Source organism: Ambystoma mexicanum, chromosome 11 (genome assembly GCF_040938575.1).
Source record: "Ambystoma mexicanum isolate Mex_15411 chromosome 11, UKY_AmexF1_1, whole genome shotgun sequence".
NCBI classification, from domain to species: Eukaryota; Metazoa; Chordata; class Amphibia; order Caudata; family Ambystomatidae; genus Ambystoma; species Ambystoma mexicanum.
The window spans coordinates 1,297,539,952-1,297,564,819 of record NC_090934.1 but is presented as its reverse complement, the minus strand read 5'-3'; the positions used below and the strand labels follow the sequence as shown (position 1 = coordinate 1,297,564,819).

General features: G+C 44.9%; 1 protein-coding gene across 1 annotated transcript in view; it reads right to left on the bottom strand.

Moving 5' to 3' along the window:
• The window catches only part of FBN1 (fibrillin 1), a 643,598-nt gene that overhangs the window by 220,411 nt on the left and 398,319 nt on the right, over nt 1-24,868 (bottom strand). Inside the window, exons 30-31 of the mRNA XM_069624792.1 lie at nt 23,539-23,664; nt 22,124-22,249 (exon numbers count right to left, since the gene is read on the bottom strand). Of these exons, the coding sequence (XP_069480893.1) occupies nt 22,124-22,249; nt 23,539-23,664 (252 nt within the window). The remainder of the gene's footprint in view (nt 1-22,123; nt 22,250-23,538; nt 23,665-24,868) is intronic.

Genomic DNA, 24,868 nt, shown 5'->3' with positions numbered 1-24,868 from the left:
AGGGTCGGAATTCGCGTACCCTTGCGCCATGGTGGTATTTACGGTTTGGCATGGCGCGCGCGTGCGTACTTGGTGCAGTTAGCGTTGGCGTTCACTACGGTGTCGCTAATGGCTTCGTACTTTGCGGTGACGGGTCATAGTCGCACCGAGCGCTATTCGATGGCGGTATTGCATTTCCGCCATCGTTTTTCGATTCCCGCCAGGGTCGTAATGAGGCCCTAGGTGTCTGATTACGGTGCACTGCTGGATTCCCGGTAAGCATCAAAAGATCAATGCCTTACCCCACCAACTTCCTGTGCACAGAAATCCTGGCGGCCTAGCAGAAGGCAACGGAGGGTACTGCCTACACAGACCCAGGGACTCAGCAATGCAGTGAGATGGTTGGACCATGTGAAACTCACACAAATATAGCTTCAACTGGTTCATGGCTGCATCAAGACTAAGTCCGCCTATCCCCCAAAACCCAATCCGTATCCTCATGCCTGAAACTCTCGACAAGTTCTTCCAACCGTCCCTTTAATATGTGAACCTTATAACTATATGTATATTATTCACAAATAAGTTCAAGCTATATAAACGCAGAACATACGCAAACACATGGGTTAAGGGTTCAAGATGGAAGTCGCCCTGAGAAAATGTGCAGAGGCTACTGTAGGAGGTTCCATGAGACTGTGTGTCTGTGCGAGCCGACCCTGCCAGGGCCGGGCCCAGACCACGTGCTGAAAAATGTGAAATAAAAATAATACCTTTCTCAACAGGAAACCAATGTCTGTTACTGATCTCAGGGGAGGTCAAAGATACACATTTTGGCTAGAAGTGAAGGGAACGGCTATAAAAAATTTCAAGAGGTCACCTCGGTAGTGACGGGCAAGAGAAAAGGTCCAAACAGTCCATGTTTTATTTTAAACTGAAGCATAATACAATTATGCAGTTAATCAGTTGTGGATATACAGCGCAGCTGCTCTGCGTTTGATTATTTAGACCTTTTTAAGATTTATGGGATCACATGCCTCCTTCAAATCTCCGGGGCACAACAAAACAACAAAAGGGTAGCAACCCTTTGCCAAGCTGCCCTGCCAAGTATTTTCTAAACTACCATTAAACACCAAGCGGAAACTTGCACGCAAGGGCTGTGCTGCGAGCGGTTGCGCAGAGTCTGTCTGACAGCAACTGGGACCTAGCCAAAGAAAATGGTTCCAACAAACCATTGCATGTTGTCAAGGTCTACCTTTGTAGAGTGTTGGAATGAAGGTCTCATTGCCAAAACAAAGAGTTTCCCGCAGGGATCCTACCAGCCGACTAATTTCAATGAAGTCGCCTCCAATCAAAGTTGAGTGAATTTGAAGTGATTCTGTCTCTCGGTCTAAAGCTATTCGGACTTCTCCGGGGAGGTGTAGTGCAGAGGGGGGAGGAGGTCGCCTAGACTGGCAGTATACAGGCCAACAAGAGGATGCACCATGAATGATAAATGCTGGAAAATAAGGTATCTGCTGACAGTTTAAGGAATGAACGCCAAAGGCTTAAATTAACTCACAGACTTTGAGGAGAGCCTGGCGTGCAGCATACAGCCAATTGGGTGTTACCTCTCACCTTTGGGGAAGGTCGCAAAACTCATTTGACGGGTAAAACCATACATTAAAGGGAATACTCATTTTCATTCATCAAAAGGTTTACCTGCTCCTCCTGCAGAACGAGTCCTACATTTCCAAAGGGAGTAAAAATTGATTCAGGACTTGGTGGTATGTGAGTAACAGGGTTTCCTGTTTCAACCCATCCCTGTCCGAAGGGACCTGCACTATCCTTAAAACTGAGCTAGTATATCCAATTTGCAAAACTATGATTTATAATACATTTTTAGGATAGGTAACACAGTTCGATTAGATATGGTTGACATAAGACTGTGCCAATATCGGACCTACTTTGAACAATCCTAAGAACATTTTGAGTGTGACAATACATTAGGAACAGTCAATGCAAAACACGCACAGCTTTTCTGCGCGACCATCCTTGCTACTTTATTTGTATTCTCTTAAGCCTTCCTCGCGTGCCCTACGCTGATCTTTTGTACTCAAGTGTACACATGAGTCTTATTATGTTTCCCATAGAGCTGGAGCACATGTTGATGGGTGCATACTTCAAATGCTAAATTGTCCTTTCCATGAGAAGCATTAAGTGACTTGTGAGAGCAAAGGGATGGAATTTAGGGAACTTCCTAATTGGGCAGGAATGTTCAACATTTCATTGCGGAAATTATTCTTTTCAACCAAATAAAGATAAAACATGTGTCTCGATGACCAGAGCTTCAAGAGGCCTCTTTTTTATTAGAGTTCTAAAGTTTCTGGGCAGTTTGTTTAGTATATACACAAATGTAATGAATGAAAAACATTAAATGAGGACATGATCATAAATCCATCCCCAGATGTCTCTGGTGACTGAGGTCCAGGGACACTAAACAATAAGTCCAGTATCAGGCCGCGTTCTATTGAACAAATCAAGTTCCTGCTTAGGTTTCATTTAGTTTGTGGATAGTTTTTGTCTGCTTCTTGCTTACGTCACATTTATTTAACTTTTTGTTCTGGTCTAGATTGTATTTATTCTTGTTAATCTTGCATTTTTTGATCCAATAAACTTGATATTGATGTTGAGTTGAGAAAGCAGCTTTAAGGTAGGAGGACTCCGTTTTTAATGTTACACAAATTCACCTTTGAAACGAGGTGGAGGTAGCCAAAAAACAAAAAAAAAAGCAACCATAAACATGCATGGTTCAGCAAGGAGATGAACACAAACACAACTGCATGTAAATTGGTAAGTGTTGCAACTCACAATTGTTCCATTGACCAATACAATAAAACGACTGTTTGTCAATGCAATAAAATGCATTTTTTTTTGTTCTTAAAAAAAATAGTTTGAACATCTATAAACTTAATGAAAAAGCACAAGCACATAATATCATTTTATACTTATTGATTTTTTGGAGTTAAGGTCAAATATGCTTCAGCATTTTTTGTTTTTTTTTAAATGCCTGATGTGGGTTGTGTTGCAGGTCTATGGGCCGCGTTTCCTAGACTGCCCACAAAGAGGGCAACCAGTAAAGGCTGCCGATTGAGTCCCGCCAACGAGTGCAGGAGGCCTGCATAGGCCAGGTCATAGGAGTACAGCATCACCAGTGTGTCAAGCAGGTATGTGCATGGTATAGTGTGGGTGGGGGCTGTGAGGAGGGCTGGTGGGATGCTGGAAAGCCATCAAGATCTTGGGTTACAGGGCTGGGAAGACGCTGTGTCAAGCGGGATGCGGTTGGTTGCTTTGGGAGTGGCCAGGGGCACCCCGTGGAAGGTTCGGGTGTTGAAAACCCTAGATGTAAAGGGAATATGTGTATTGCTCACTAGTTTCAGGCCACCTTAGTGCAGCCAAAAAAAGCAGTCTGTTTTCAGAGTGACTTCAAATTTGCAACTTAGACACGTAGGAGTGACGTTTTCATAGGAGCGATGGTTTCATGCCTCTTCAAAAGCAATTTTCTCAGTGGCTCAGTTGTTCATGACACTGTATCTCGTTCTTTTCACACCACAACTAAGAGTCTCTAAGTTCCTGAAATACTGTTCTGGTCTCTTCAATGATTATGTATGGATCAGTGAGGAGAGAGGCGGAAGGATCCATCTCTACTGGGCCTTCCCTTCTACTCTGCAGGAGCGTCACCTTACCTCTTCTCTGAGCTATCGGTAGGCACCTTGACCCTTGAACCTCCTCATTCCTCCTGGACCTGGCTTGACCCCCGGGACCTTTACCCTATAATTGGCTGATCTTTTCCGGGAATGACCCAAAATGTCATCATCACAATTGAGATGCCCGAAATGGTGACTTTTTTTTAAAAACACCCCCTTTACACCATATGTGGGGGGTATAGGATATTATAGTAAAATGGGGAGCTGTGGGGCGTCTCCCCCGCATATCTATGTGGTGTAAAGGGGGTTTAAATAAAAAAACACATTTTTAAAAAGTCTGCATTTTCGGTGCTCGCCTTGATCACATAGGTCCATCTTTTCCCAGTCATCCACTTTGCAGGTTAGTGCTTCAATACAATCTTGTTCTCTTTTCTGTATCGCACTCTGACTCCACCATCTTATACCAAATAGGTTCTCTCCCACTAGCATTTCCTAAACCAACTCCTCCTTAGATGATACCACCGCCATGACACTCCTGCTACCACTATTAGTGCTGCCTGTCTCCCTTTCTGAGGGCACCACCTCCTTTCTCTCCATCTTTACCACCTACTTAAACACCTTCTTCTTATCTGCTAGCACCACCTCCCCTAGTCCTGGTGCAACCCCCTCCATCTTCCCTTCTGATCTCACTGCTTTCTTTGCCTTTGTGGACATCACCAACTCCTCTCTCCCACTCCCCTCTCCATCTCTCCAGCCACCTACACTTCTCTTCCCCTCACCACTCCTCGCCAAAGTCTCTCCAGCCAACCCTGTCCATGCTGCTCTCCAGTCTCAAGACTTCACTAAATGGGAGACTCCTGCAACCAGCATTGCCAAACAGAGCTGCTTTGGCTTTCTGAGAATCTCCTTCCTCTCCCAAGGAGTAAAAATTCGGGTGTGGGTCTACAACTCTATTCTCTTGTTGTCATATGGCTGTAATTCGTTATGGATCCTAAGTGTACAAGGGTCTGTTTTGGGGTTAGGGTGTGGGGCCAAGACTATAACTGGCCTAGCCACCATCCTGGAAGCCAGTAATCCATCTGTTTCTCTCCGCTGTTTAGCCAGTGCTGCACTGAGAGCCCCTGCTCTCCATATGTGTGAATTGAATGCTGGAAAGACAATGGTCATGCTTACCACATTCCTCCATTTAGTAAGTAGGGTGGGTCCTTGGGAAATCTGCAACATTGCTTTCCTGGCGGAGAAACATACTAGCACGGCAGAATGCTTCAGTAACTTGGTCTTTTGATGCAGACCCTGGTTAAGATGGGGTGGGTTTGTAATATGGTATTCTTGGCATTGCCGGACACATAGAATTCCCTCTTAGTTATGAAATAACTTCTCTGATGTTCTGGATGAAGTAATAACAATGCTACAGCACACACTAGAAGTGTCCCCTGAGCTAAAACCTTTTTCCTAAAGAGAAAGGGAGATGTTTCTACACTAGAGCCACAGGTTTCTTCAAAGGGCGCTGCATGGTCTCTCATTTGGTGTAGCGCATTATCATTACCCTGGTTGGTTGAGGATTAAGCCTGTAGGACTGCTTTGCCTTGATAAGTTTGTGGTGCATGGCGCGATAGGACCCTTGTGTGTCGCCTGGGCTGAGGGAATGTGACTCTCCACTGCTAAGCACGGAGGACCACCACAGTGTGACCCCAGGGATTAGCCACATTCCACACCGGCCCTGAGCAACTCTCCCAGTAGAGTCAGGAAGTGGACTTCGTTACAGTACGTGAGCGTGTTTGTGGGGCATTCACTGGCGCGTGCACGAGTGTGTGAGGTGAGAATGTAGTGGAGTTAGCCACCTGCAATGGCTCATTGTTCACTTGGAGGGAACATGTTCAATTGGGACAGAACAGTCTTCCAGTGTTGAGAAGTCACAAAGGTAGTACTCATTCTTGACATTGGGGCATTACGTTAAGTGAGCTTTTCAACTGAGTCTATGTTTAATGTGGGAAACCCCAAAAGAGCCAGACAAAAAAAGCAAATAGGTGGGATAAGGCAGTAAAGGGAGTAGTGAGGGTGAACAAACATGTTGTTGTAGGTGTCACCTAACATGTTTTAAAGTGTTTGTTTATTGATTTGTAGGGCGCACAGAACCCATAGGTAACTGGGCACACAAGACACAAGAAGACTTAAAGATTAGGTTACCCAATGAAAATCAATACAGTGAGGTGACAGGAAAAATAAAACAATAAAGTAATTTCAAACAAAAATAAATAAATATGCACAGATAAAGGTCCACCGAAAAAATAGCAGACAAGAAAAGGCATGACTCTGTAAAGTTGTGGGCCAAATTTCAAAAGGAGATACCTTTTTAAAGATTGCCAAGAGGCACTGACAAAGGAGCTGTGCAGTCTTCTGCAAGAAAACAATCTGTAAGCCCCCATGTAAACATGTGGTCACCAACTATCTCCATTCAGCCTGTGTGCAGGCATAAATATTGTTATGTTGCAACCACTGTAGGTGATTTAAAGGTATGCTAGGATTATGGATCAAAAAACAGCAAAACTCTCAGAGGTCTGTCACAGCTAATGATAAAATGCCCTGTGCAACATGTCATAAATAATGTATGAATAGGTAAATGAAAGCTGATCTATGCGTTGTCCTCCTAGAATTGTGAGGGTATTTCGATGTTGAAATTGTAAAAGCTTAGACGGTTTAATAATGGTGCATTCCTCAATTCTTAATGGGAAAGAGCTCGAGCCAAGGCTTCTCCCTCCAACATTAATGCAAGTGGAACATTCTAAGCTGACGGACAGGAAGTGTTTTTGAAGAGATGACAGGAAGTGATCCTGAGGAGAAGAGGCAGTTGGAAGTTGGTGTGGTTGTAGCTGAATGAATGGAAGCACGTGGTCCTGGCAATCCCTCTCAGATCTAGAACCCCTGTCCTGGACCTTCAAAATGAGGTCACAGCAGTCTGCCAGTCACGAACTCCAACCACTGGGACATCAGTACCACGAACAGTCTGGTTGGCACTCAAGCCGTGAGAGAAATGGAACCATTGAACAGTATCCTTTGTCCTGACCCCAGAGGAGTCACGCTGCAGTGTTCTCAGGAGTGCACTGAAGCCCAGCAGCACCCGCCACTTGGCGGTCCGCTCCACTGGGGTGGGCGGAGCTCCCCGGGTGCTTGTCTGTGGTGATCTGATGAGATTTGTCACTTCGGAGCATCTGAGTCAAATGAACCGGCAGGCTGGATTGCCCGTGTTCGGCTGTTTAACCCGCAGCGTAAAGTAAGGTGAAACTTATTATACCTCAAACTATTCTGAAGTGATCACCATCATTGTTTGTGTGGTTGCCAGGCAACTTGTATCTCCGCAAGCAGCAGCTGCAAGGCCACTTTATTTTGTGGCTTAGACTTCAGTGTTTTCCTTCGTGCACTTCTTCCCCTGTTACCGAGTGAAGCAAGGCTGTGTTTCTTTATGTGAGGACCCACATTCTCAAGTCTCTCACAGGGCCTTTTTCTCATCTTAATAAAATCCCCAGCCTCCCTTTTCAACCTATATAGATGCATCCACGCCTCTCCTTACCATCAGCACGCTAGGTGGCGCGCGTCAAAAACGCATTCTCTTTAAATACTTGCTACTCATTAAATCCATTCATGGTCTTGCCCCCCTCCCACACTACTTCACTGAATGTAACTCACTGTACTCTCCCTCTCAGGCTCTCTCCTCCTCGTCTATTCGTCACCCATCTGTCCCCCGCCACACATGTGCCTCCTCCCGCTTTTGCTCCTTTTCACTACCAGCCCCACTTCCCTGGGAAACGCCCCCTCCCAGGGCCTTCAAAGCCATCTCTTCAGTGGAACTCATCAAAACAAAGGCTCAAACTTACCCTGGTAGCAATATAAGGCCCCCCACCCCGATCCTACCCTCCGTTCAAAACTACCACCCACCCCAATCGCCTGCATTCTGGCATCAGGACTACTTTACGTAATTTGAAAATAGGTGCATGTTCACCTCATTCTCTGAATGTTCAAAATATTGTTATGTCCTTCAGTCATGTCCCTGGCATATGTTTCTACACTTAGGGCCTTATGAGGAGTTGGGCGGTATCCCGGCTGTAATACCACCCGACTGTAATAGCCTTAGCACCCACCGGTCCGGCAACATTACTGCCGGACCACGAGTTGGGCGCTAACGGTAAATCCCCATTCCCCACTGGGTCCATTGGATCCAATGGGACACTTTCAGAGCTAATACTGCGGGCTAATACAGCTGGTGGTAATACCGCCAAAAACAGGGCGCTAAATGGGATTTTCACCTCCAGAAAAAAAGCTGGAGGTAAAACAGCCCATTTAGTGCCCAACTCATGATAGGGCCAGTCCTTAAATGCGGTGGTAATACTGTTACTGCCACATTTAAGGGCTACAACCCAACTTGTGATGAGGCCCTTAGTAAGTACCATTCACTCCTAGGGCCTCATCACGAGTTGGGCGGTATCCCGGCGGTATTCCTGCTGGGATACCGCCTGCGCTATTAGCGCTACTGCCCCCTGGTAGTGCCGGATCACGGGTTTGACGGAACGGTCCTTCCCCATTCCCCATTGGGCCCATTTGGGAATTCCCCATTCCCCATTGGACCCAATGGGGAATTTTGGCAATAATACTGCCAGCGGTATTACCGCACAGTAATAGCATCAAAAATGGGCAAATTTCCTGTGGATTTCCAAACCCGTGATTTGGCAGACCCTTAATTGCGGCAGTAATAGCGTTACCGCCGGATTTAAGGGTTACCGCCCAACTCGTGATGACCGTGTAACAATGTTCATATGTAAAGGAACCTTACCCTGGGACTGCCTCAGCTCTCTTTTACTGCCTATTTAATAAGTCATTTCTGTTCGGTATGACACGCAGTTCATAAAATACAAAAATTCAAGATACTTGCTCTGTAGAATGACGCCCCCTAGCGTTCTAACCCAAGGATAGCAGCTCAGAATTCTCAGCATATATTGAATGCCATTTAGCAGCACTTGCATACAGAGAGCTTTCTATGGTCCAGCTCTGACTTCTCCTTGACCTCTTAGATGGCGGGAGCCACCGCACTCAGAAATCCTCATCTAATCGGTGCATACTGATGAGCGCCACACTGCCGGCAATTCAGGGACATACACTGTAGTTCATACGTCGAGTGCACGCAGCCTGAAATCGCAACAATCCGATTCCGCAGAAGCACCGCTGCCATAAGGGTAGGATGAGGACTTTTCGACAAAATCTCCAAGGGTGTTCTTTGAGATGCCAAATGGACTGCACAACTTTCCTTTCAATTCCGCCATCACATTTGCTTTATTCGCAGACGCAACGGCAGGAATGAGAAAGGAAATATTTGTATATGTATTGCCTGCAAGTCAGGACGACCATGGTACTGCCGGGTTATGGTTCCTCTTGGCGAACTGGACATGCGAATGCAGAAACAGTGCATCCTCAGAGAAAAAAGGACAGGATCACCCTATTCATATTTAAAAGGCAACCCCCCGAAATATACATACCCCTCCTCTGGAGAAGTGGAGTAGGAGTGTGGCTGGAATTAATGTGCTGATGCACCCACAAAAAAGATTGCAAGGAACTTTGACGTGAGTGTCAGGAGGGAAACGGGCTCGGGAGGATAGCTCAGGGGCAACGTGCTCGCTTTGGAAGCAAGACGATGGAAGCAAGACGATGCAGAGTAACACAAGTTCGATCCCTGGGTCCACGCTTAGAAACCTCTGGGTATTAAGCGAGTTATAAATAACCAATTATGAAAAACTAAGCCACCTGCGAGAGTTTTATAGGGGAGTATAGTACCCGCGCGCGGGATGGAGGGTCCAACACAACAAGGGTTCCGAATTGCACATTCTCCTTCTGGCTTGTGCAGCGTCTTTGGAGTCGTTTTCTGGTCTGCGTTGCTGCAGGAATAGGCAGCATCGCTACTGCCCCGGGAAGCTGAGGGCTTTTTAGGGGCTGGTGACCAAAAAGATCTGACTGGAGCTGTTAGAAGAATGTCATCAGTCCAAAATGCGTTGCCATGAAAACACCTTTCAAGATGGTGTTTGTGTCTTGCTGTACAATCTTCTGCAGCATGTGTGCTGTCGGTGTGGGCATGCATATTGTACTAGAGGCAGATGGACAGCTGGTGCAAGTGGATCTAGGTCAAGTGACCTCTGCCCCAATCACCTACTGATCACTGATAGTCTTTTATCAGTTTTTTGTCTGCCCACCCCTTCTTTCCCCTTCTTAAGGTGCCCCACAGAGGGCCTCATCACGAGTTGGCCGGTAACGCCGGCGGAATTACCGCCGGTGCTATTAGCCCTACCGCCAAACCCCCCTGCGCTATTAGCGCCGGATCACGGGTTTGGCGGAACAGTTAGTGCCCATTCCCCATTGGGCCCATTCGGGAATTCCTCATTCCCCATTGGGCCCAATGGGGAAATTGTGCACTATTACCGCCGGCGGATTTCCCACCGGCGGTAATAGCACCAAAAATCAGCAATTTTGCCACGGATTACCCCCCAGCTCAGAGCTGGGGGGAAATCCGCCAAGGCCATGATCTGGCGGACCCTTAAATGCGGTGGTAATAGCGCTACTGCCGCATTTAAGGGTTACCGCCAAACTTGTGATGAGGCCCAGACTCTTTTCCCTTGCAGTTTATCATCTGGTGCAAGTTGACCGAGGTCACGTGACCTCTGCCCTGCCCACCCCCTAATCACTGAGAACGATCTGGCACTTTGTTATGTCTGCCCTGCCCTTTTCTTTCCCTTCTTAAGGGGCGTTTTAGCCTCTTTTCTTTTGCAGTTGGTCAGCTGTTGCAAGTGCATTTATGTTATGTGAGCTCTGCGCCGCGCACCCAATAATCCCTGCTAATAGTGTGGTGTGCTTTTTCGACGCCATGTCCCTTTTTTCCCTTCTTGACTCTTAGATCATCAGGCCTCTTGCCTGGGCACCGTAAGTGAAGGTTAGATGAAGGAAAAGGAAATTCCGTGTTGGTCCTATTCAGGTCTGGAAAGTGCTAAACCCCGGCTCCATGTATCGCAGGTAAACCCGCAGCATGTGTATCAAACCTCACTCAAGCCTTCCCATCTCCATCCTCACACATGAATGCAAACAGCCATTCTGCACCCCACTCCCGCTTTTTGAAGTGCCACTGAGACCCTGCTCTCCACAAATCTAGAGATCAAATGAATGATCTCTTTGGCATTTGGAAACAACCAGATGTGCCACAGCTGGACTGAAGATAAACCTTCATTTTGTAATGCAATACAGAGCGGGCCTGTGAACAGCCTCTGCCACAGAGGTAGGCCTTTCCTGACCTTCTAACAGAAGACATTAAATAGTGAAACACCCCGCAAATATTTGTGGGTCTCTAAAATTGTGCATCAGTATCGGACTACGATGAATTGGTCAGGCCTAGGGTAGTTCGTCCGACCTGACTCTACGGCCACTTTGCATCGTTATGCGCCTGTGATGTTAGAGCAGATGCGAGGTGCTGGGGGCTCCCCCGGGATGGTAGGATCCTGATTGGTCCACAGTTTGTTTAGTAATGTGGCACAGGTCTGATCTTCTTCATCGAGGAGTTGTCCCTCGTGCTGAGCGTTGACAGGTTGCGGAACTAGCCTAGAAGTTGCCAACTGCATTTGAATGTACCGAATGTATAATTTGCAGGAGAGGAAATGTTTGCTCAACCTCTAAGGACGTTTAATTTGCACGAGAGGAAATGTTTGCCCAACCTCTAAGGACGTATAATTTGCACGAGAGGAAATGTTTGCCCAACCTCTAAGGACGTATAATTTGCACGAGAGGAAATGTTTGCCCAACCTCTAAGGACGTATAATTTGCACGAGAGGAAATGTTTGCCCAACCTCTAAGGACGTTTTCAACACAATGAGCATCTGCGTGGGATAGGAATGTGCTGCATGTTGTGGGCGCACCCTGGGCCCTCTTAAATGAGTGGGAAAAACATGTTTATTTGTTAAAGTGGAAACACTGTGTAATGACAAGGGAGCTGAAATATTTAGACAGAAATGTAATAGAACCCAGAGGAAACGCTTTCTGCTGTTCTCACGGATAAAATGGCTCCCCATCAAAACCCCATTGCCATTTTTTTATTTTTTTTAACACAAGGCAAAAAGCGGAAAGAATTCTGGCTGCATTTTTCAAATGATTCCTAGAAGAGATGGGGACCAGGCCAATGTTGGTCCAGTGCACTTGGCCCCCGTGGGCACTAGTTCAGAGAGACTGGGACCCACCCAAAGCAAGGCAAGAAGGGGGCGAGAAGGGTCCGGCTGAAAGATCCACGTCGCTGGCAGGCCACCTAAGAACCAGATTGTTTATTGTGTGGAAAGAGAATTCACGTCCTGGGACTTGGGAATTGTGCTGAAGGCAAAACTTGAAGGAAAAATGTATGCTGGACTAGAAAAAGTACATTGCTCGGTTCTGTCAACAAACCAGGACCAAATTCCTTGGAATTTGTGCCAGGCCTAAAGAATCACCCGAGTGCAAATATGTTTAGCTACTGGAATGGGTATGGGGTACACATTTCCGTGTCCTACTCCTCCTGTTTTCAGCGATATTGCTAAAGATTAGTACTGATACTGGTAATATGCACATTCTAGGGTTTACGATTCGGGTGCCCGGAAGCTCTCCTTCAGTCGGCCTCGATGTCTCCTAGTTGTGATAATGGTCTAAGACATGTCACCAGCGATAGCCTGTGCCTTTCCACATACATCGAATGCTCTTTTTTCCTGCAGTTCATTGGGTGATTTGGGAAGCATCTGTGCAGATACCTGCGTGGTGCAGCTCCTTCATTTCTAGAAATGGCTTTCCCGTTTCATTCAGTACGAGGATGCAATTTCCTAGGTTGTCGTTTCTCCCTAATAGTTTTTCAATGTTGAAATATTTCCTTGATTGTTGAATATCTACTCTGTTTGATTTTGCTGTGCAAAGCTTTACTGCTTCTAAATGGTTCTTCCAATTGCAAAATGTAAATTATCCAACATATACAACCTGCTCATGAGTGCCAGACACTGGAAAAAAACCTCTCGGTGCGTGAGGAGGCTAAACACTGGGTGGTCACTAACTTGAAGCAACGCAGCGCAATGAAACTGCCTTCTACAAACCTACCTGTCGGCATGTTAAAATGCACCCATCTCCTTACAGAAGCCTACCTGTAGATATGTTAAAATAAGCCCTGCTCCTTACCGAAACCTACCTGTTAGCATGTTAGATTAAGCCCTGCTCTTTACAGAAACCTACATGTAGGCATGTTAGAATACGCCCGCTCCTTATAGAGACCCACCTGTGGGCATGTTAGAATAAGCCCGCTCCTTACAGGAACCTACCTGTCATCATGTTAAAATAAGCCCTGCTCCTTACAGAAGCTTACCTGTCAGCATGTTAGAATGAGACCTGCTCCTTACAGAAACCTACCTGTAGGCATGTTAGAGTGAGCCCTTCTTCTTACAGAAGCCTACCAGTCAGCATGCTAAAATAAGCCCTGCTCATTATAGAAGCCTATCTTCCAGCATGTTAAAATGTGCCCTGCTCCTTACAGAAACCTACCAGTAGACATGTAAAAATAAGCCCTGCTCCTTACAGAAACCTACCTGTGGATATGTTAGAATGAGCCCTGCTCCTTACAGAGACATGTCAGCATGTTAAAATGTGCCCTGTTCCTTACAGAAACCTACCTGTCATCATGTTAAAATAAGCCCTGCTCCTTACAGAAGCTTACCTGTCAGCATGTTAGAATGAGACCTGCTCCTTACAGAAACCTACCTGTAGGCATGTTAGAGTGAGACCTGCTCCTTACAGAAACCTACCAGTCGGCATGTTAGAATGAGCCCTTCTTCTTACAGAAGCCTACCAGTCAGCATGTTAAAATAAGCCCTGCTCATTATAGAAGCCTATCTTCCAGCATGTTAAAATGTGCTCTGCTCCTTACAGAAACCTACCAGTAGACATGTAAAAATAAGCCCTGCTCCTTACAGAAACCTACCTGTGGATATGTTAGAATGAGCCCTGCTCCTTACAGAGACATGTCAGCATGTTAAAATGTGCCCTGTTCCTTACAGAAACCTACCAGTAGACATATTAGAATGGGACCTGCTCCTTACAGAGACCTACATGTCAGCATGTTAAAATGCACTCCACTCGTTATACAAACCTACCTGTAGGCATGTTCGGATGCGCCCTGCTCCTTAAAGGAAGCTACCAGTAGACATGTTAGAATGAGCCCTGCTCCTTACAGAGACATGTCAGCATATTAACCTGATGTATACAGACACAGGTGATGTAACTCTGTACACATGCAAAATGGGTCACGGTCGGGATCTACGTGAATGGTGATACAAGATTTAATAGTACTGTATGACTGGTCGAGCCGGCCTCAATTGCTCTAGCTGCCTTTTTTCTTTTGTTTTTGTTTGTTTTGTTCGTGTTATAACTATTCAATAAAAAAATGTTTTATTAAAAAAAAAATGCACATTGCTCCTTACAGAAACCTACCAGTAGGCATGTTAGATTAAGCCCTGCTCTTTACAGAAACCTACCTGTAGGCATGTTAGAATAAGCCCTGCTCCTTACAGAAAGCTACCAGTAAACATGTAAAAATAAGCCCTGCTCCTTACAGAAACATACCTATAGACATGTTAGAATGAGCCGTGCTCCTTACAGAGACATGTCATCATGTTAAAATGCACATTGCTCTTTACAGAAACCTACCTGTAGGCATGTTAGAGTAAACCCTGCTCCTTACCGAAACCTACCTGTAGACATGTTGGAATAAGCCTGGCTCCTTACAGAAACATACTTGTAGACATGCTAGATTAAGCCCTGTTCCTTACACAAACCTACATGTAGACATTTACAAAAGTGCAGGAGCCCCTCTACTGAGTATGAACACGGTTCAAATAACCTGTTTTTTGGAATTTCTTCCATTAGCGAGGGTCTATAACCGCGTTTGAGCTCACTGTAACCTTCACAGAGGAGAAATAACCATGTGAATATCAGTCTGATTCCACCGACATGGGCAGTCCAGCACTGAAATGCCAGGTAATTCTCCACTGAACAAGAGTACCATCGGCAACCACAGAGAGGTGTTTCGGCCTTCTTGGGCCTCCTCAGTGAGGTTAAGCTGAGCCTCTCTAAGGCACTCTGAGCAAGGGGTCCACAATTACGTCTGGATTACCCTTAGTGACTGAAGGTGAAACCCCAAGTATTACAAAATTTACAAGAGTGTGGGAGCCCCTCTACCAAGAACGAGTATGGTTCAAATAACCTGTTCTATGGAATTTCTTCCACTCAGGAGGGTCTACAACCACGTTTTAGCTCTCCGTACCCAACAAGGCCGAAACAATTGTCTGGGGTTGCTGATGGTACTCTTGTTCAGAGGAGAATTGCCTAGCATTCCGGCGCTGCACTACCCAGGTGGTGGGAACAGACTGATATGCAAATAGTTATTTCTCCTCTGTGAAAGGTACAGTGAGCTAGAACGTGGCTGTGGACCCTCTGAGTGGGAACCTCCCAATCGAACAGGTTATTGGCCATGTTCATCTTGGTAGAGGGGCTCCCAGACCTTTGCATATCTGTAGACATTGTAAAATTATCCCTGCTCTTACAGAAACCTTCTTGTAGAAATGTTAAAATAAGCCTAGCTCCTTCCAGAAACCTATCTGTAGGCCGGTCAGACTGAGCCCATCTCCTTATAGGAACCTACCAGTATGCATGTTCAATAGGCCCAGCTCCTTACACAAGCCTTCGTGTAAGCATGTTAGAATAGGCCCTGCTACTTACAGAAGCCTACCTGTAGGCATGTTAGAATAAGCACTGCTCCTCACCGAAACCTACCTGTAAGCATGTTAACATAAGCCCTGCTCCCTGTAGGCATGTTAAATAAGACATGTTTTTTACAGAAACATATCTGTAAGCATGTTAAAATAATCCTTGCTCCTTACACAAACCTACCTGTAGGAGATCTATGTGATCACTGAGACCGTCTTAATTACGACGGCTGAAAATGCCAACTTTTTTTGGTTTATTTTTTTTAAACCCCTTTACACCACATATATATAAGGGGGAGACCCCCGCACCCATCATATTAATATTATATCATATACCCCCCCACATATACATGTGGTGTAAGGGGGGGCTAATTTTCGGCCGCCGTAATTGTGAGGGCGACATTTTGGCCCATTAGCCCTGTAGGCATGTTAAAATAGACCCAGCTGCTGACTCTAATGAAAGTCTTAAGAGTGAAGTTGCAGGCATCAGTTCTTACAGGAAGGATCAGTAATGGGTTCACTTGTCTAACCAGTTAGTTTTAATCTGATACATTCATTTTTCCCTAAATGTAAATAGGAAACGTGTTTTAAAAAAATAAATAGATGTGAAAAATAACGATGTGCATCTTTTTTTGGGGGGGGGGATGCATTCACATGCCAAAGTGTATTTCTGTACATCGGTGTGTGCATGCACATGGATGTATGTGTATGTGCGTGTATGCATTTGTTTTTTAATGTATGTGTGTGTATGCACCGGTTAGGACAAAATTCCCAAAGTAGAAAAGTCCTACCACCAAAAGTCTGACCCCCATTTATTCCCACATGTATATGTGGGGGGGTAAAGTTAATAAAAATGTATAGGTGTAAGGTGGGGGGCTGCGGGGGGTCTCTGCCCATATATATATATATATATGCGAAAAAATGAAGGGGAACAAAAACAGACTTTTGGTGGTCGGACTTTTGAACTCAGTAATTTCACGCAGATCTGTATGCACACATGCATACATGTGTGTATGTGTCGGAGTGCACGTGTGCCTTGATCATGGAACTTTGAACTGCAGCTAAGTTTGAATCACAGGAAAAACCTTAAAACCACTCTAGTAGCAGCTGCTCTTAGCAAAGAGATGGTGGGCTGCTTTATTAGGTCAACATCTGAACCAATGTATTGAGTTTCATCTTGAGTTTGAGGAGCGAGAATATGAGACTGCTGGTGTCGTGGGCGAGCTTGGGAAGGTCTTGGGTGGACATCCATTCAGATGACAGCAGGAGGCAGCTGCTCCACATCTGAAGAGTGTGCTGTTTCTTTTACTAGCAGACATAAAATCCCTGGCCCCTCCAAGAAATGGGAATTCAGCCCCGCAGATTACATCATGTCTTTCAGGCGCAGTTGAGGAATTAATGAAAAGAGATAAGGTTTTCTTTGCTGTTTACTGGCCACATAGATAGATTGGCCACACAGGGCATGTCATGCAGTGTATGTTACGTCTACAGCACTTGGGAGAGTACAATGTCAGCCCTCAAGCTCCAGAACTCCTCACTCTTGTAGAGGAAGAGGCTTGTCTGCTCAGTTGGCAGAACTTTCAATCCGAATACCAACTTTTTGCTGCGGTCTGTGGGCCCAAGTCAAACTGTCACATCTTATTTCTGAAGTGGAAGGAAAATCTTCTAATGATGGCGAAAAGGGCGAACATTCCAGGAAAGGGAGAAGCTTCCCCATAGAAAAGCGGTGTGCATGGAAAGCCGTCCCATCCCAGGGAAACATATTCCCAGAGAGTCTGGGGAACCGCAACTGAGTAAGAGGAAATGATCTATTGAAAATTACACAAATATGGGTAAAGATCTGTTGTAAACATGCAAAAAAGCAATTTTCTTCTAATTCGATTTATTAGAGCCACCATTTGATGAGCATGATGCTTTGAAATACAGGCACCGGATGTAGCTGTTTTGCTAGCACAATGCTGCTCCTGGTAATGTGGCTATGGAGACTGTATGGTGGCCTTTCGCACAGCAGTTTACCACCCAGTCATCAAACATAACAGGCGCATTTGTAAACCGCACGTTCACCACCAAAGGGGCATCTTTGTGCTAATAACAGATGTTTATTTTTACACAACTTAATGGTACTCATTTTATTGATCTCGGAAGAATGAAGGGATGAGTGGAACTGCCGGAATTCGAACCTGTGACCATGAGGTCAAACACAGGCCTGGATGCATTAGTCCACTGAGCCGCAGACCCGGCTCACCGCTGGGCCGACCAAACCACTGGACTGATTCAAAGTGTAAGGCCAATCATCTGTCCAGCCATAATATCAACCAGTGTGCCCTTAATTAGTGTGGTGTTTCCCGTTTAAGAACATGAATTGCTTCTTTAATGATGTGTCATGACAACGTCATGACTGGCCGGAAATAAAAGGGGCCTTTGCCAGCACGTGCACCAGAACGGAGGCAGACTCCATGTAATGGTACTGTGTCTCTGTGTCTCATTTCGTGGGGCCTGCAAAACCACACAGTCTGATCATGGTCCTGCTGCCCTGCTGGTATGGATGCCCCCAGACCAGCATGCATAACCTGGGTGCCCCCAGGCCGCTGTCCCTATGAGTGATCCCAAAGTAGCTGCTTGTCCGGGAGCCCCCAGCAGCTGAGGCCTGGCCGTGTGACCACGGCTCACAGGGTGATCCCTGCAACGATCAGAGTGTGACCCATAAACCAGCCTGCAAAGGTAACTGCTGAGGTGAATGCTGGGTGCCCCCAGCAAAGCTCTGTCTGGCCTGTGTGCTCACAGGTCCAGAAAAAACAATTAGAGAGGCCTGAGAGGTCTGCAGCCGGAATATACTGCAAAATGGCGGTCCCACATATCTCAGGAGGTCTACAACTCCCCCCAGCTCCCTTGAAGGTCTGCAGATGGGAACTAGAATGAAATGGCTGTTCCATATTTTTCAGGTCATCTAGTAACCCTCCCTGCTGAGGGGCCACACATGGGAACTAGAATGAAATGGCACTTCCATATTTTTTGGGAGGTCTAGTAGCGCTTCCTCCTGAGGGTCCACAGATGCCCAATAGAATGAAATGGCAGGACCATTTAATTCTGTTCGTCTGTGTAACTAACCCTCCCTCCTGACAGTCCGCAGATGGGAACTAGAATGAAAAGGCTGTTCCACTTAGTTCTGTTTGTCTGGGTAACCTGAACCAAGGTGCCTTGGCGGGGGAATGGAGGAAAAGATTGAATCTAAAATGCCAAATGCACATTTACTGTGCATTCGGCATACTAGATTACATCGAAGCCCATAATTACCGACCAGATGAGCAGGGGTTGCAGGGATGTCCCATGATCCCCCACTTCGGTATTATAGGTTACAGGGGTTGCAGGGAGTGTCCCACGCATACATTAAAGGCAGTGCGGGGGACAAACAGGCAAAATCCCAAAAGATCAAATTACAAAATGTGGGCAAGTGGGCAGCATAATTTTGCAATTCGATCTTTTGGGATACGTTCTTTTAACGTACATCCCTTTAGCGGCAAATATTGGCACCCATGGAAGTTTAACGCTGGGCTCCTTGAGAAAGTTGAGCCTGAGGATTGAAAAGGCTCACACTCATCCCTTTAAGTGCCTTTGAATCGCTGCTTCATGGTGGAAGGATGCCTCCGTCTTAGGCCTACATGCGGTTGCATTTTCAGTAGGCCGCGTTGCACATCATAACAGTCAGCAGCCACCCCAAAGCTGCGCACGGTGAGCAGAGGATCAATGCTCTCCTAAGAGGCGTTGTGGCCATGCTATGCGGAATGTGAACACCAGATAAGTGAAACTGGGCACGCGCATTTCATACCATGAACTTCAAAGATCAGAGAAAGTGTGCTGGCCAGGCACAGTTTATGCCATCCTGCACTTCGACGTAAAAGAGATTAGCGTCTTAATTAGTTGGGGCACATCAGGCGTATTGGGAGTTGGCATCATCACAGTTGGCAACGTCACCCAGTCAGGAACTGTGAAACCACACAGGGGAAAAAAGCTGAGCAGACTTCAGTTGAAAAGACATTGCGCATTAGTTACTAATACACAAGGGAAATTCAATTGATCTTCAATTATTGAAATCTATTGTGAGCAATTCGTTTTGAATACATACGCAATTTCAAGTAGGTGGCATGTTACTTAGGTAGTTTGTAATTTTAGGCAGGTAGTTAGTTTCATAGAAAGATATCTCATCACTTTTGTAAATAAATCCTCTGGTTAAAGAGAATACCATTTGTAAGAAGGTGAACAGTCAGTACAGTTTTCATCTGAAAGAGGCTTCTCCTTTTTGAGACCATGGCTTATTGGCACATCTACAGGAAGTTCTGCTGAGACAAACAGGTGAATAAGATACCTGGGGAAGGAGGGAGGGAGGGAATGAGCAGGACAAGAAGGTGTGCCAAGTGCTAATGTAGCTTTCTTCTTCTACCTTCCAGGGCATAGACATTGTGACTTCAGGAGGCTGCTTTGTTATTTTGTCCCATCCCCTTTTCCCTGAGGGCTAGGAGGTCGGAGCAGTAGATTGTTAGACTCGAGCACTGGGCCTCAGTGGTAATACAGGTGAACCTTATCAAAAGTGATCCGCCAGCTCGCTCGACACTCCTAGTGAGAGTCGCGTAGGTTTGTGGGTTCTGTGGATTTTTCCTCTAGACTGAAATCTGCCCGAATTGCCTTTAAGTGCATCTTGAGGGAAGTTTGGGGGAAGATCCGGCAACTGTTGGCTGATTCGTGGAACCTCTAAAAAGCCTGTAGGCCTTCGGAATATGCAGTCATGCATTGCGGGTGCATTAGGATTTTCCTGCCGTAAGGGCTACTTAGGTGATTTATGCAATGAAGTTCAAGGGTACAGGTGAATGATCTTAGAAAGGCCACTAAGGCTGAAGCAGAATCAGTTACATGTCATGATGTAGACTTTTGACATTCCTTAAAGAAATACCATTTAGTCAGGTAGCATTGCCATGTTAGGAGCTTTGCACCTGGAGAAAGCCACATGACATATTAAATACACTGAGAGGCCTACGGGTGCAGGGAGCGCCATACATTCTCCCTGCACTAAAGAATGAAAGGGGGCTGGCCCGCATATTATTTTGTGCTGCAGCACAGCCTTTTAGAAATGTTCAGGATACCTTTGTTAATAAAGTAACATGGACATTTATCAAAAGAATGCAAAGAAATCAAATGTATCCTACCAGCATTTTTAATGTGCATTGCATTGTGAATTTGGCACTTAGGGCCTCATTATGAGTTTGGCAGTATTTTGGTGGTAATTCTGCTGAAGTACCAACAAACAGAAATATCGTTGCTGCCACTTTGTCCTGTGGGTTTACCATGGGATTATAAGTGGTGGTAGGCATAGTTAGTCCGCATTTTTGGGAGTCCACAGAACTCCATTGGGGACTTTTGGTATAATTACTGAGTTGTAATTCTGCCCATTTTTGCAGTAAAAGTGGAGGATTTAACTCCAGCATCAAGTTGGAGGTAAATCCTCCACTTTTCCTCCTAAAATCGATGGAATTACCCCTCAATAATTCCACCGGTGGTAATTCTGCCAAACTTGTAATTTGGCATTGCAGGGAAAGTGGCGGTAACAGAATTACTGACACTTTTTATGATTAGAATTTTATGTCAGCTGCAAAGAAATAGTAAATTTGTGTTGCTATATTAAAGAAACAGCCAGGTGCAAGCCATTAGTCATTTAGACATGTTGCTTTCTTTGTGCATCCCTGGCAGGAAATGTTCCGAACAGCTAATTTATTCGATTCACTTTATTTCTACGTTGTGTGTTTTGAACATGTGCTGGCAGGAAAAGATCTGACCTCACAATGTTTTCAGCAACAATTAATTATCATGAATTGTCGTAAACTTAATCCAAATCTGTCATCTGAATCTCTTAAAGGTTTGCCCAAACCCGAATGACCAGAATACAGTGAACAAATATCCCCTTTCCCAAACAATCTGTTCTTTTTTAGTTATATATCGTAAGTGATTTTCTCAGTGTTGAATATTCTACACTGCAAAATATGTGTGCTGAATTTTCTGCAATGAAATCACTGGGTATGCATGGGATGAATGAGGCAAAAGAGAGTTTGCCAAGGTCTATAACTTCTCTCTTTATATAAAAGATGTTAAAGGAAAAATCCTATGTTGATATACATTGGCATTTTCAATCTCCACTTCTTTTGTCTTAAGGAATAGTTCTCAACTTGTCCGCCAAGGGAATGAGCACTTTATGAGTGTCTAGGAACAAAGTTAAGTTGATGGTTAGACCTGCAAATGCCAGCGGTTTGAAAAAGACTCCCTTCATCTTCCACCCACCTCAATTTTGATCTGCTGTATATTTTCAACAGAATATTTCTCTCAGTACTTCTTGGATGTTTCAATGTATCTTCAATAGTGTTCTTGGCCCAGATGATGGCTTAATAAATGAAGTGCGTCATTGCAGCATGTTATTAAACATGGATTCACGGTAGGCGGAAGCAATCAGCTGCTAAAACCAGCAAAATCTGCAGAAGTACTGACTTGCATAGATCGGAAGTCAGATTGGGTCAATGAAAGTGGTTGCAAAGCAGTCAACAGGGGTTCCACGCACCAACAGAGGGTGGTAGGGCCAGCCATAGCTTCCCCCAAACGACACCCCTGGCCTAAAAGATCAATTATGAAGCCTACCTGTACATCCAGTTGTTCCCTTTTTGCCAGAATATCCTTGATCACAGTGGCAAATGAAGGAGCCCTTTGTGTTCTCGCAGGTGCCACTCAGGCAGATGTTTGGATTGAGTTCGCATTCATTGACGTCTGTGAAGGCAAATTATTCAAGTTATGAATCGTGAGGAAGAGGAACATGTGTACATTTTCAGATTTTACAATTAGTTTAATGACAATCTTGTAGTTTGCCTGTGTGGTAATGTTATTGATTTTATGATTGGCAATCCGCAGTGGACTCCCCATGTGGGGGATTGCAGTTTGTGAAAAGCACTAAGGTTGTGGTGGTCAAAGATGATGTTATTCCTTGCTAATATTTTACCGCTGCTAGATTAGTTTGATTGAATAATCTAGCCTTATAGACCGAGGGAGGGGTCATTATCGCGCCTCATGCGATAGTTGTGGAAGGGTCATTAGCCCACGCGATACTGACCCCTGCAGAGGGTTCAAAAGACTACATTATTAAATCAAACCTAATCTAGCAAGGGTGCAATTACTATATTAGCAAGGAAAAACAACATTCATTATTGACAACATTATTGACTGCACTCTGAACATTCTGATTGGCTGAGAGGAGGTCATGAACGATCTCCATGTGCTAATACGAACTATAATAGCATTTCAACATAATATTGCAGTCTGGTGTTTTTATTGCATTGTTATTGTAAAATTATTTTTATATGACAACTTTTGCATCAAACTAAAGGAATGAATGATGATGAGAATCGTTAATAAATAATGTGAATGCCATGTACCTATTTGACTAGGGTAGCACAGGACTTACACTTCAAAGTATTTGTGTTACCCTTTTGTTCCAGCTCCAGACATAGCTAAACATGGAACACCCTCTAGTAAAAACAATCCTCCAGGCAGGCTTTCTCTGTGGCAGCACCACCTTTCTGGAAATGTACTGGTTTCTTTACCACTGACATCTTCACTTCTATGTTACAGTTTAGGACTGAATTATAGGTACAGCCTTTCTCCCAATATTAAGTTAACTGCCAAGTCTGTTCTTTTATTCTTATGTTTCTCTGATATCTTTGATTGTATGTATGTTTGTTTACAGCACTGTTTTAAACTGTGACTTTTTTGCCTTGCATTTCTTTTTCAATGTGTTATGTTTTTCTTTATGTTGTGATGTAATGCTCTCATATCTATTGTATAGTCATTCATTTGTTGAAAGGTGTGTGCTATGTAGTAAATACTTGAAATAAAATGCACAATGACATATTTTATTAGGGATACGCTCTTTTTTGTCTTCGTTTGAAAACTTCAGACACAAATATAAACACATTCAGGAAAAACAAAATGGAAAGAGTTATAATGATAAGCCTTGATGGCTGGATGATGGCTTGGTAGAGGCCTTCTGCGTTTGTACAGACCTATGCAAGTCTTCATGTCGTCAGATGCCATGAACCCATCGTAGCATAGGCACCGGTATTCGCCCGGGATGTTGGTGCATTGGCCGCCGTCGCAGATGTTAGGATTGCTTTCACACTCGTCGATGTCTACAGCGGAGCAAACAGATGAGAGTTAGCAACATGCAGAGTAGGACATTTCCATGCACACATGACTCTTCTGCATAGAGCTGAACCACCCAAAGCTCAGGATCCATTGTTGGCTTTCCTTTCAATAACATAGTGCCCTGTTAATGCAACTAACAACGGGAGGCACTGTGAGTGTCCACGGGCAAAGGGCGTATCACGCTAACATTTAGGTTAATCGGTCAATTGCGGTATAGGGACTCATACAGCTGCACAGACCAATTATAATCATTAATAAGGTGGATTTCATGGAAAACATCAATCTTGCACTTCTGATGAACCCTCTGGTTGGGCCTTTTGGAAATGATTTAATAAAGACACTAGAACATAGCAAGGTGAGGAAACACTATTAAGAAGAAATACAATCACATCAATTGAAAATGTGCTAATAATCTCCCCTTTGAGTTGAAAAAGTGGACAAATTGTTCTGAAATTGATGGAGAAGAGGGGCGATCTTGGGAGCTTTTCATTGGTGTAGTGCAAGAGGCCTGGTGGCCATCACCCACTTACGCTTTGATTGGGAATAAGCAAGATTCCAATCCATCAAACCTGGTTGGCGAAGCGGCCATTTGGAGAAATGCAACAAGTGCGAGTCGATGGTAGCTCGTCTGCACTGATCTGCTCGCGACTGACCCAATGGGAACACAATACTAGCGCTCCCAATCTCGGTCTCTTAAATCTACAGTCTAATTGATTCTAAATGTTCCCTTCACAAATGCACTGTCAGTGGGCTTAGGCCAAAAACCCAACAATCGTTCCGCATGACTGCCATGACAACTTTTCATGTCACTCTAGACTGCATTTTCAATCGTAGAACATTAACAACAACTATCAATGCCCTATTAGAATAAACCTAGCATTCTCCAGAACTTGAGGTCTACGTTCAATTTTGGCACTGTGGTCAAAGATCTTTGTACCGCTTGTCAGTGTTGCAAGGAAAATAGTGGGTTCTAGCCCCTTATGTGTTTCAGCTGCCACCTGATATCTCTTCTGGAGCACACTAATATGTCCACGTACATCCTGGGCCATGCTGTTGGCTGCCACTGGACTACTACAAACTACTCCATTTGCCTCTCGCCCTTTTTAACTATGTTGCTTGTGTTCTCTTAGATGAATACTCGTTTTGACTCCTAAAAATGGACCCATCAGTCGTTAAGATCTTGATTCT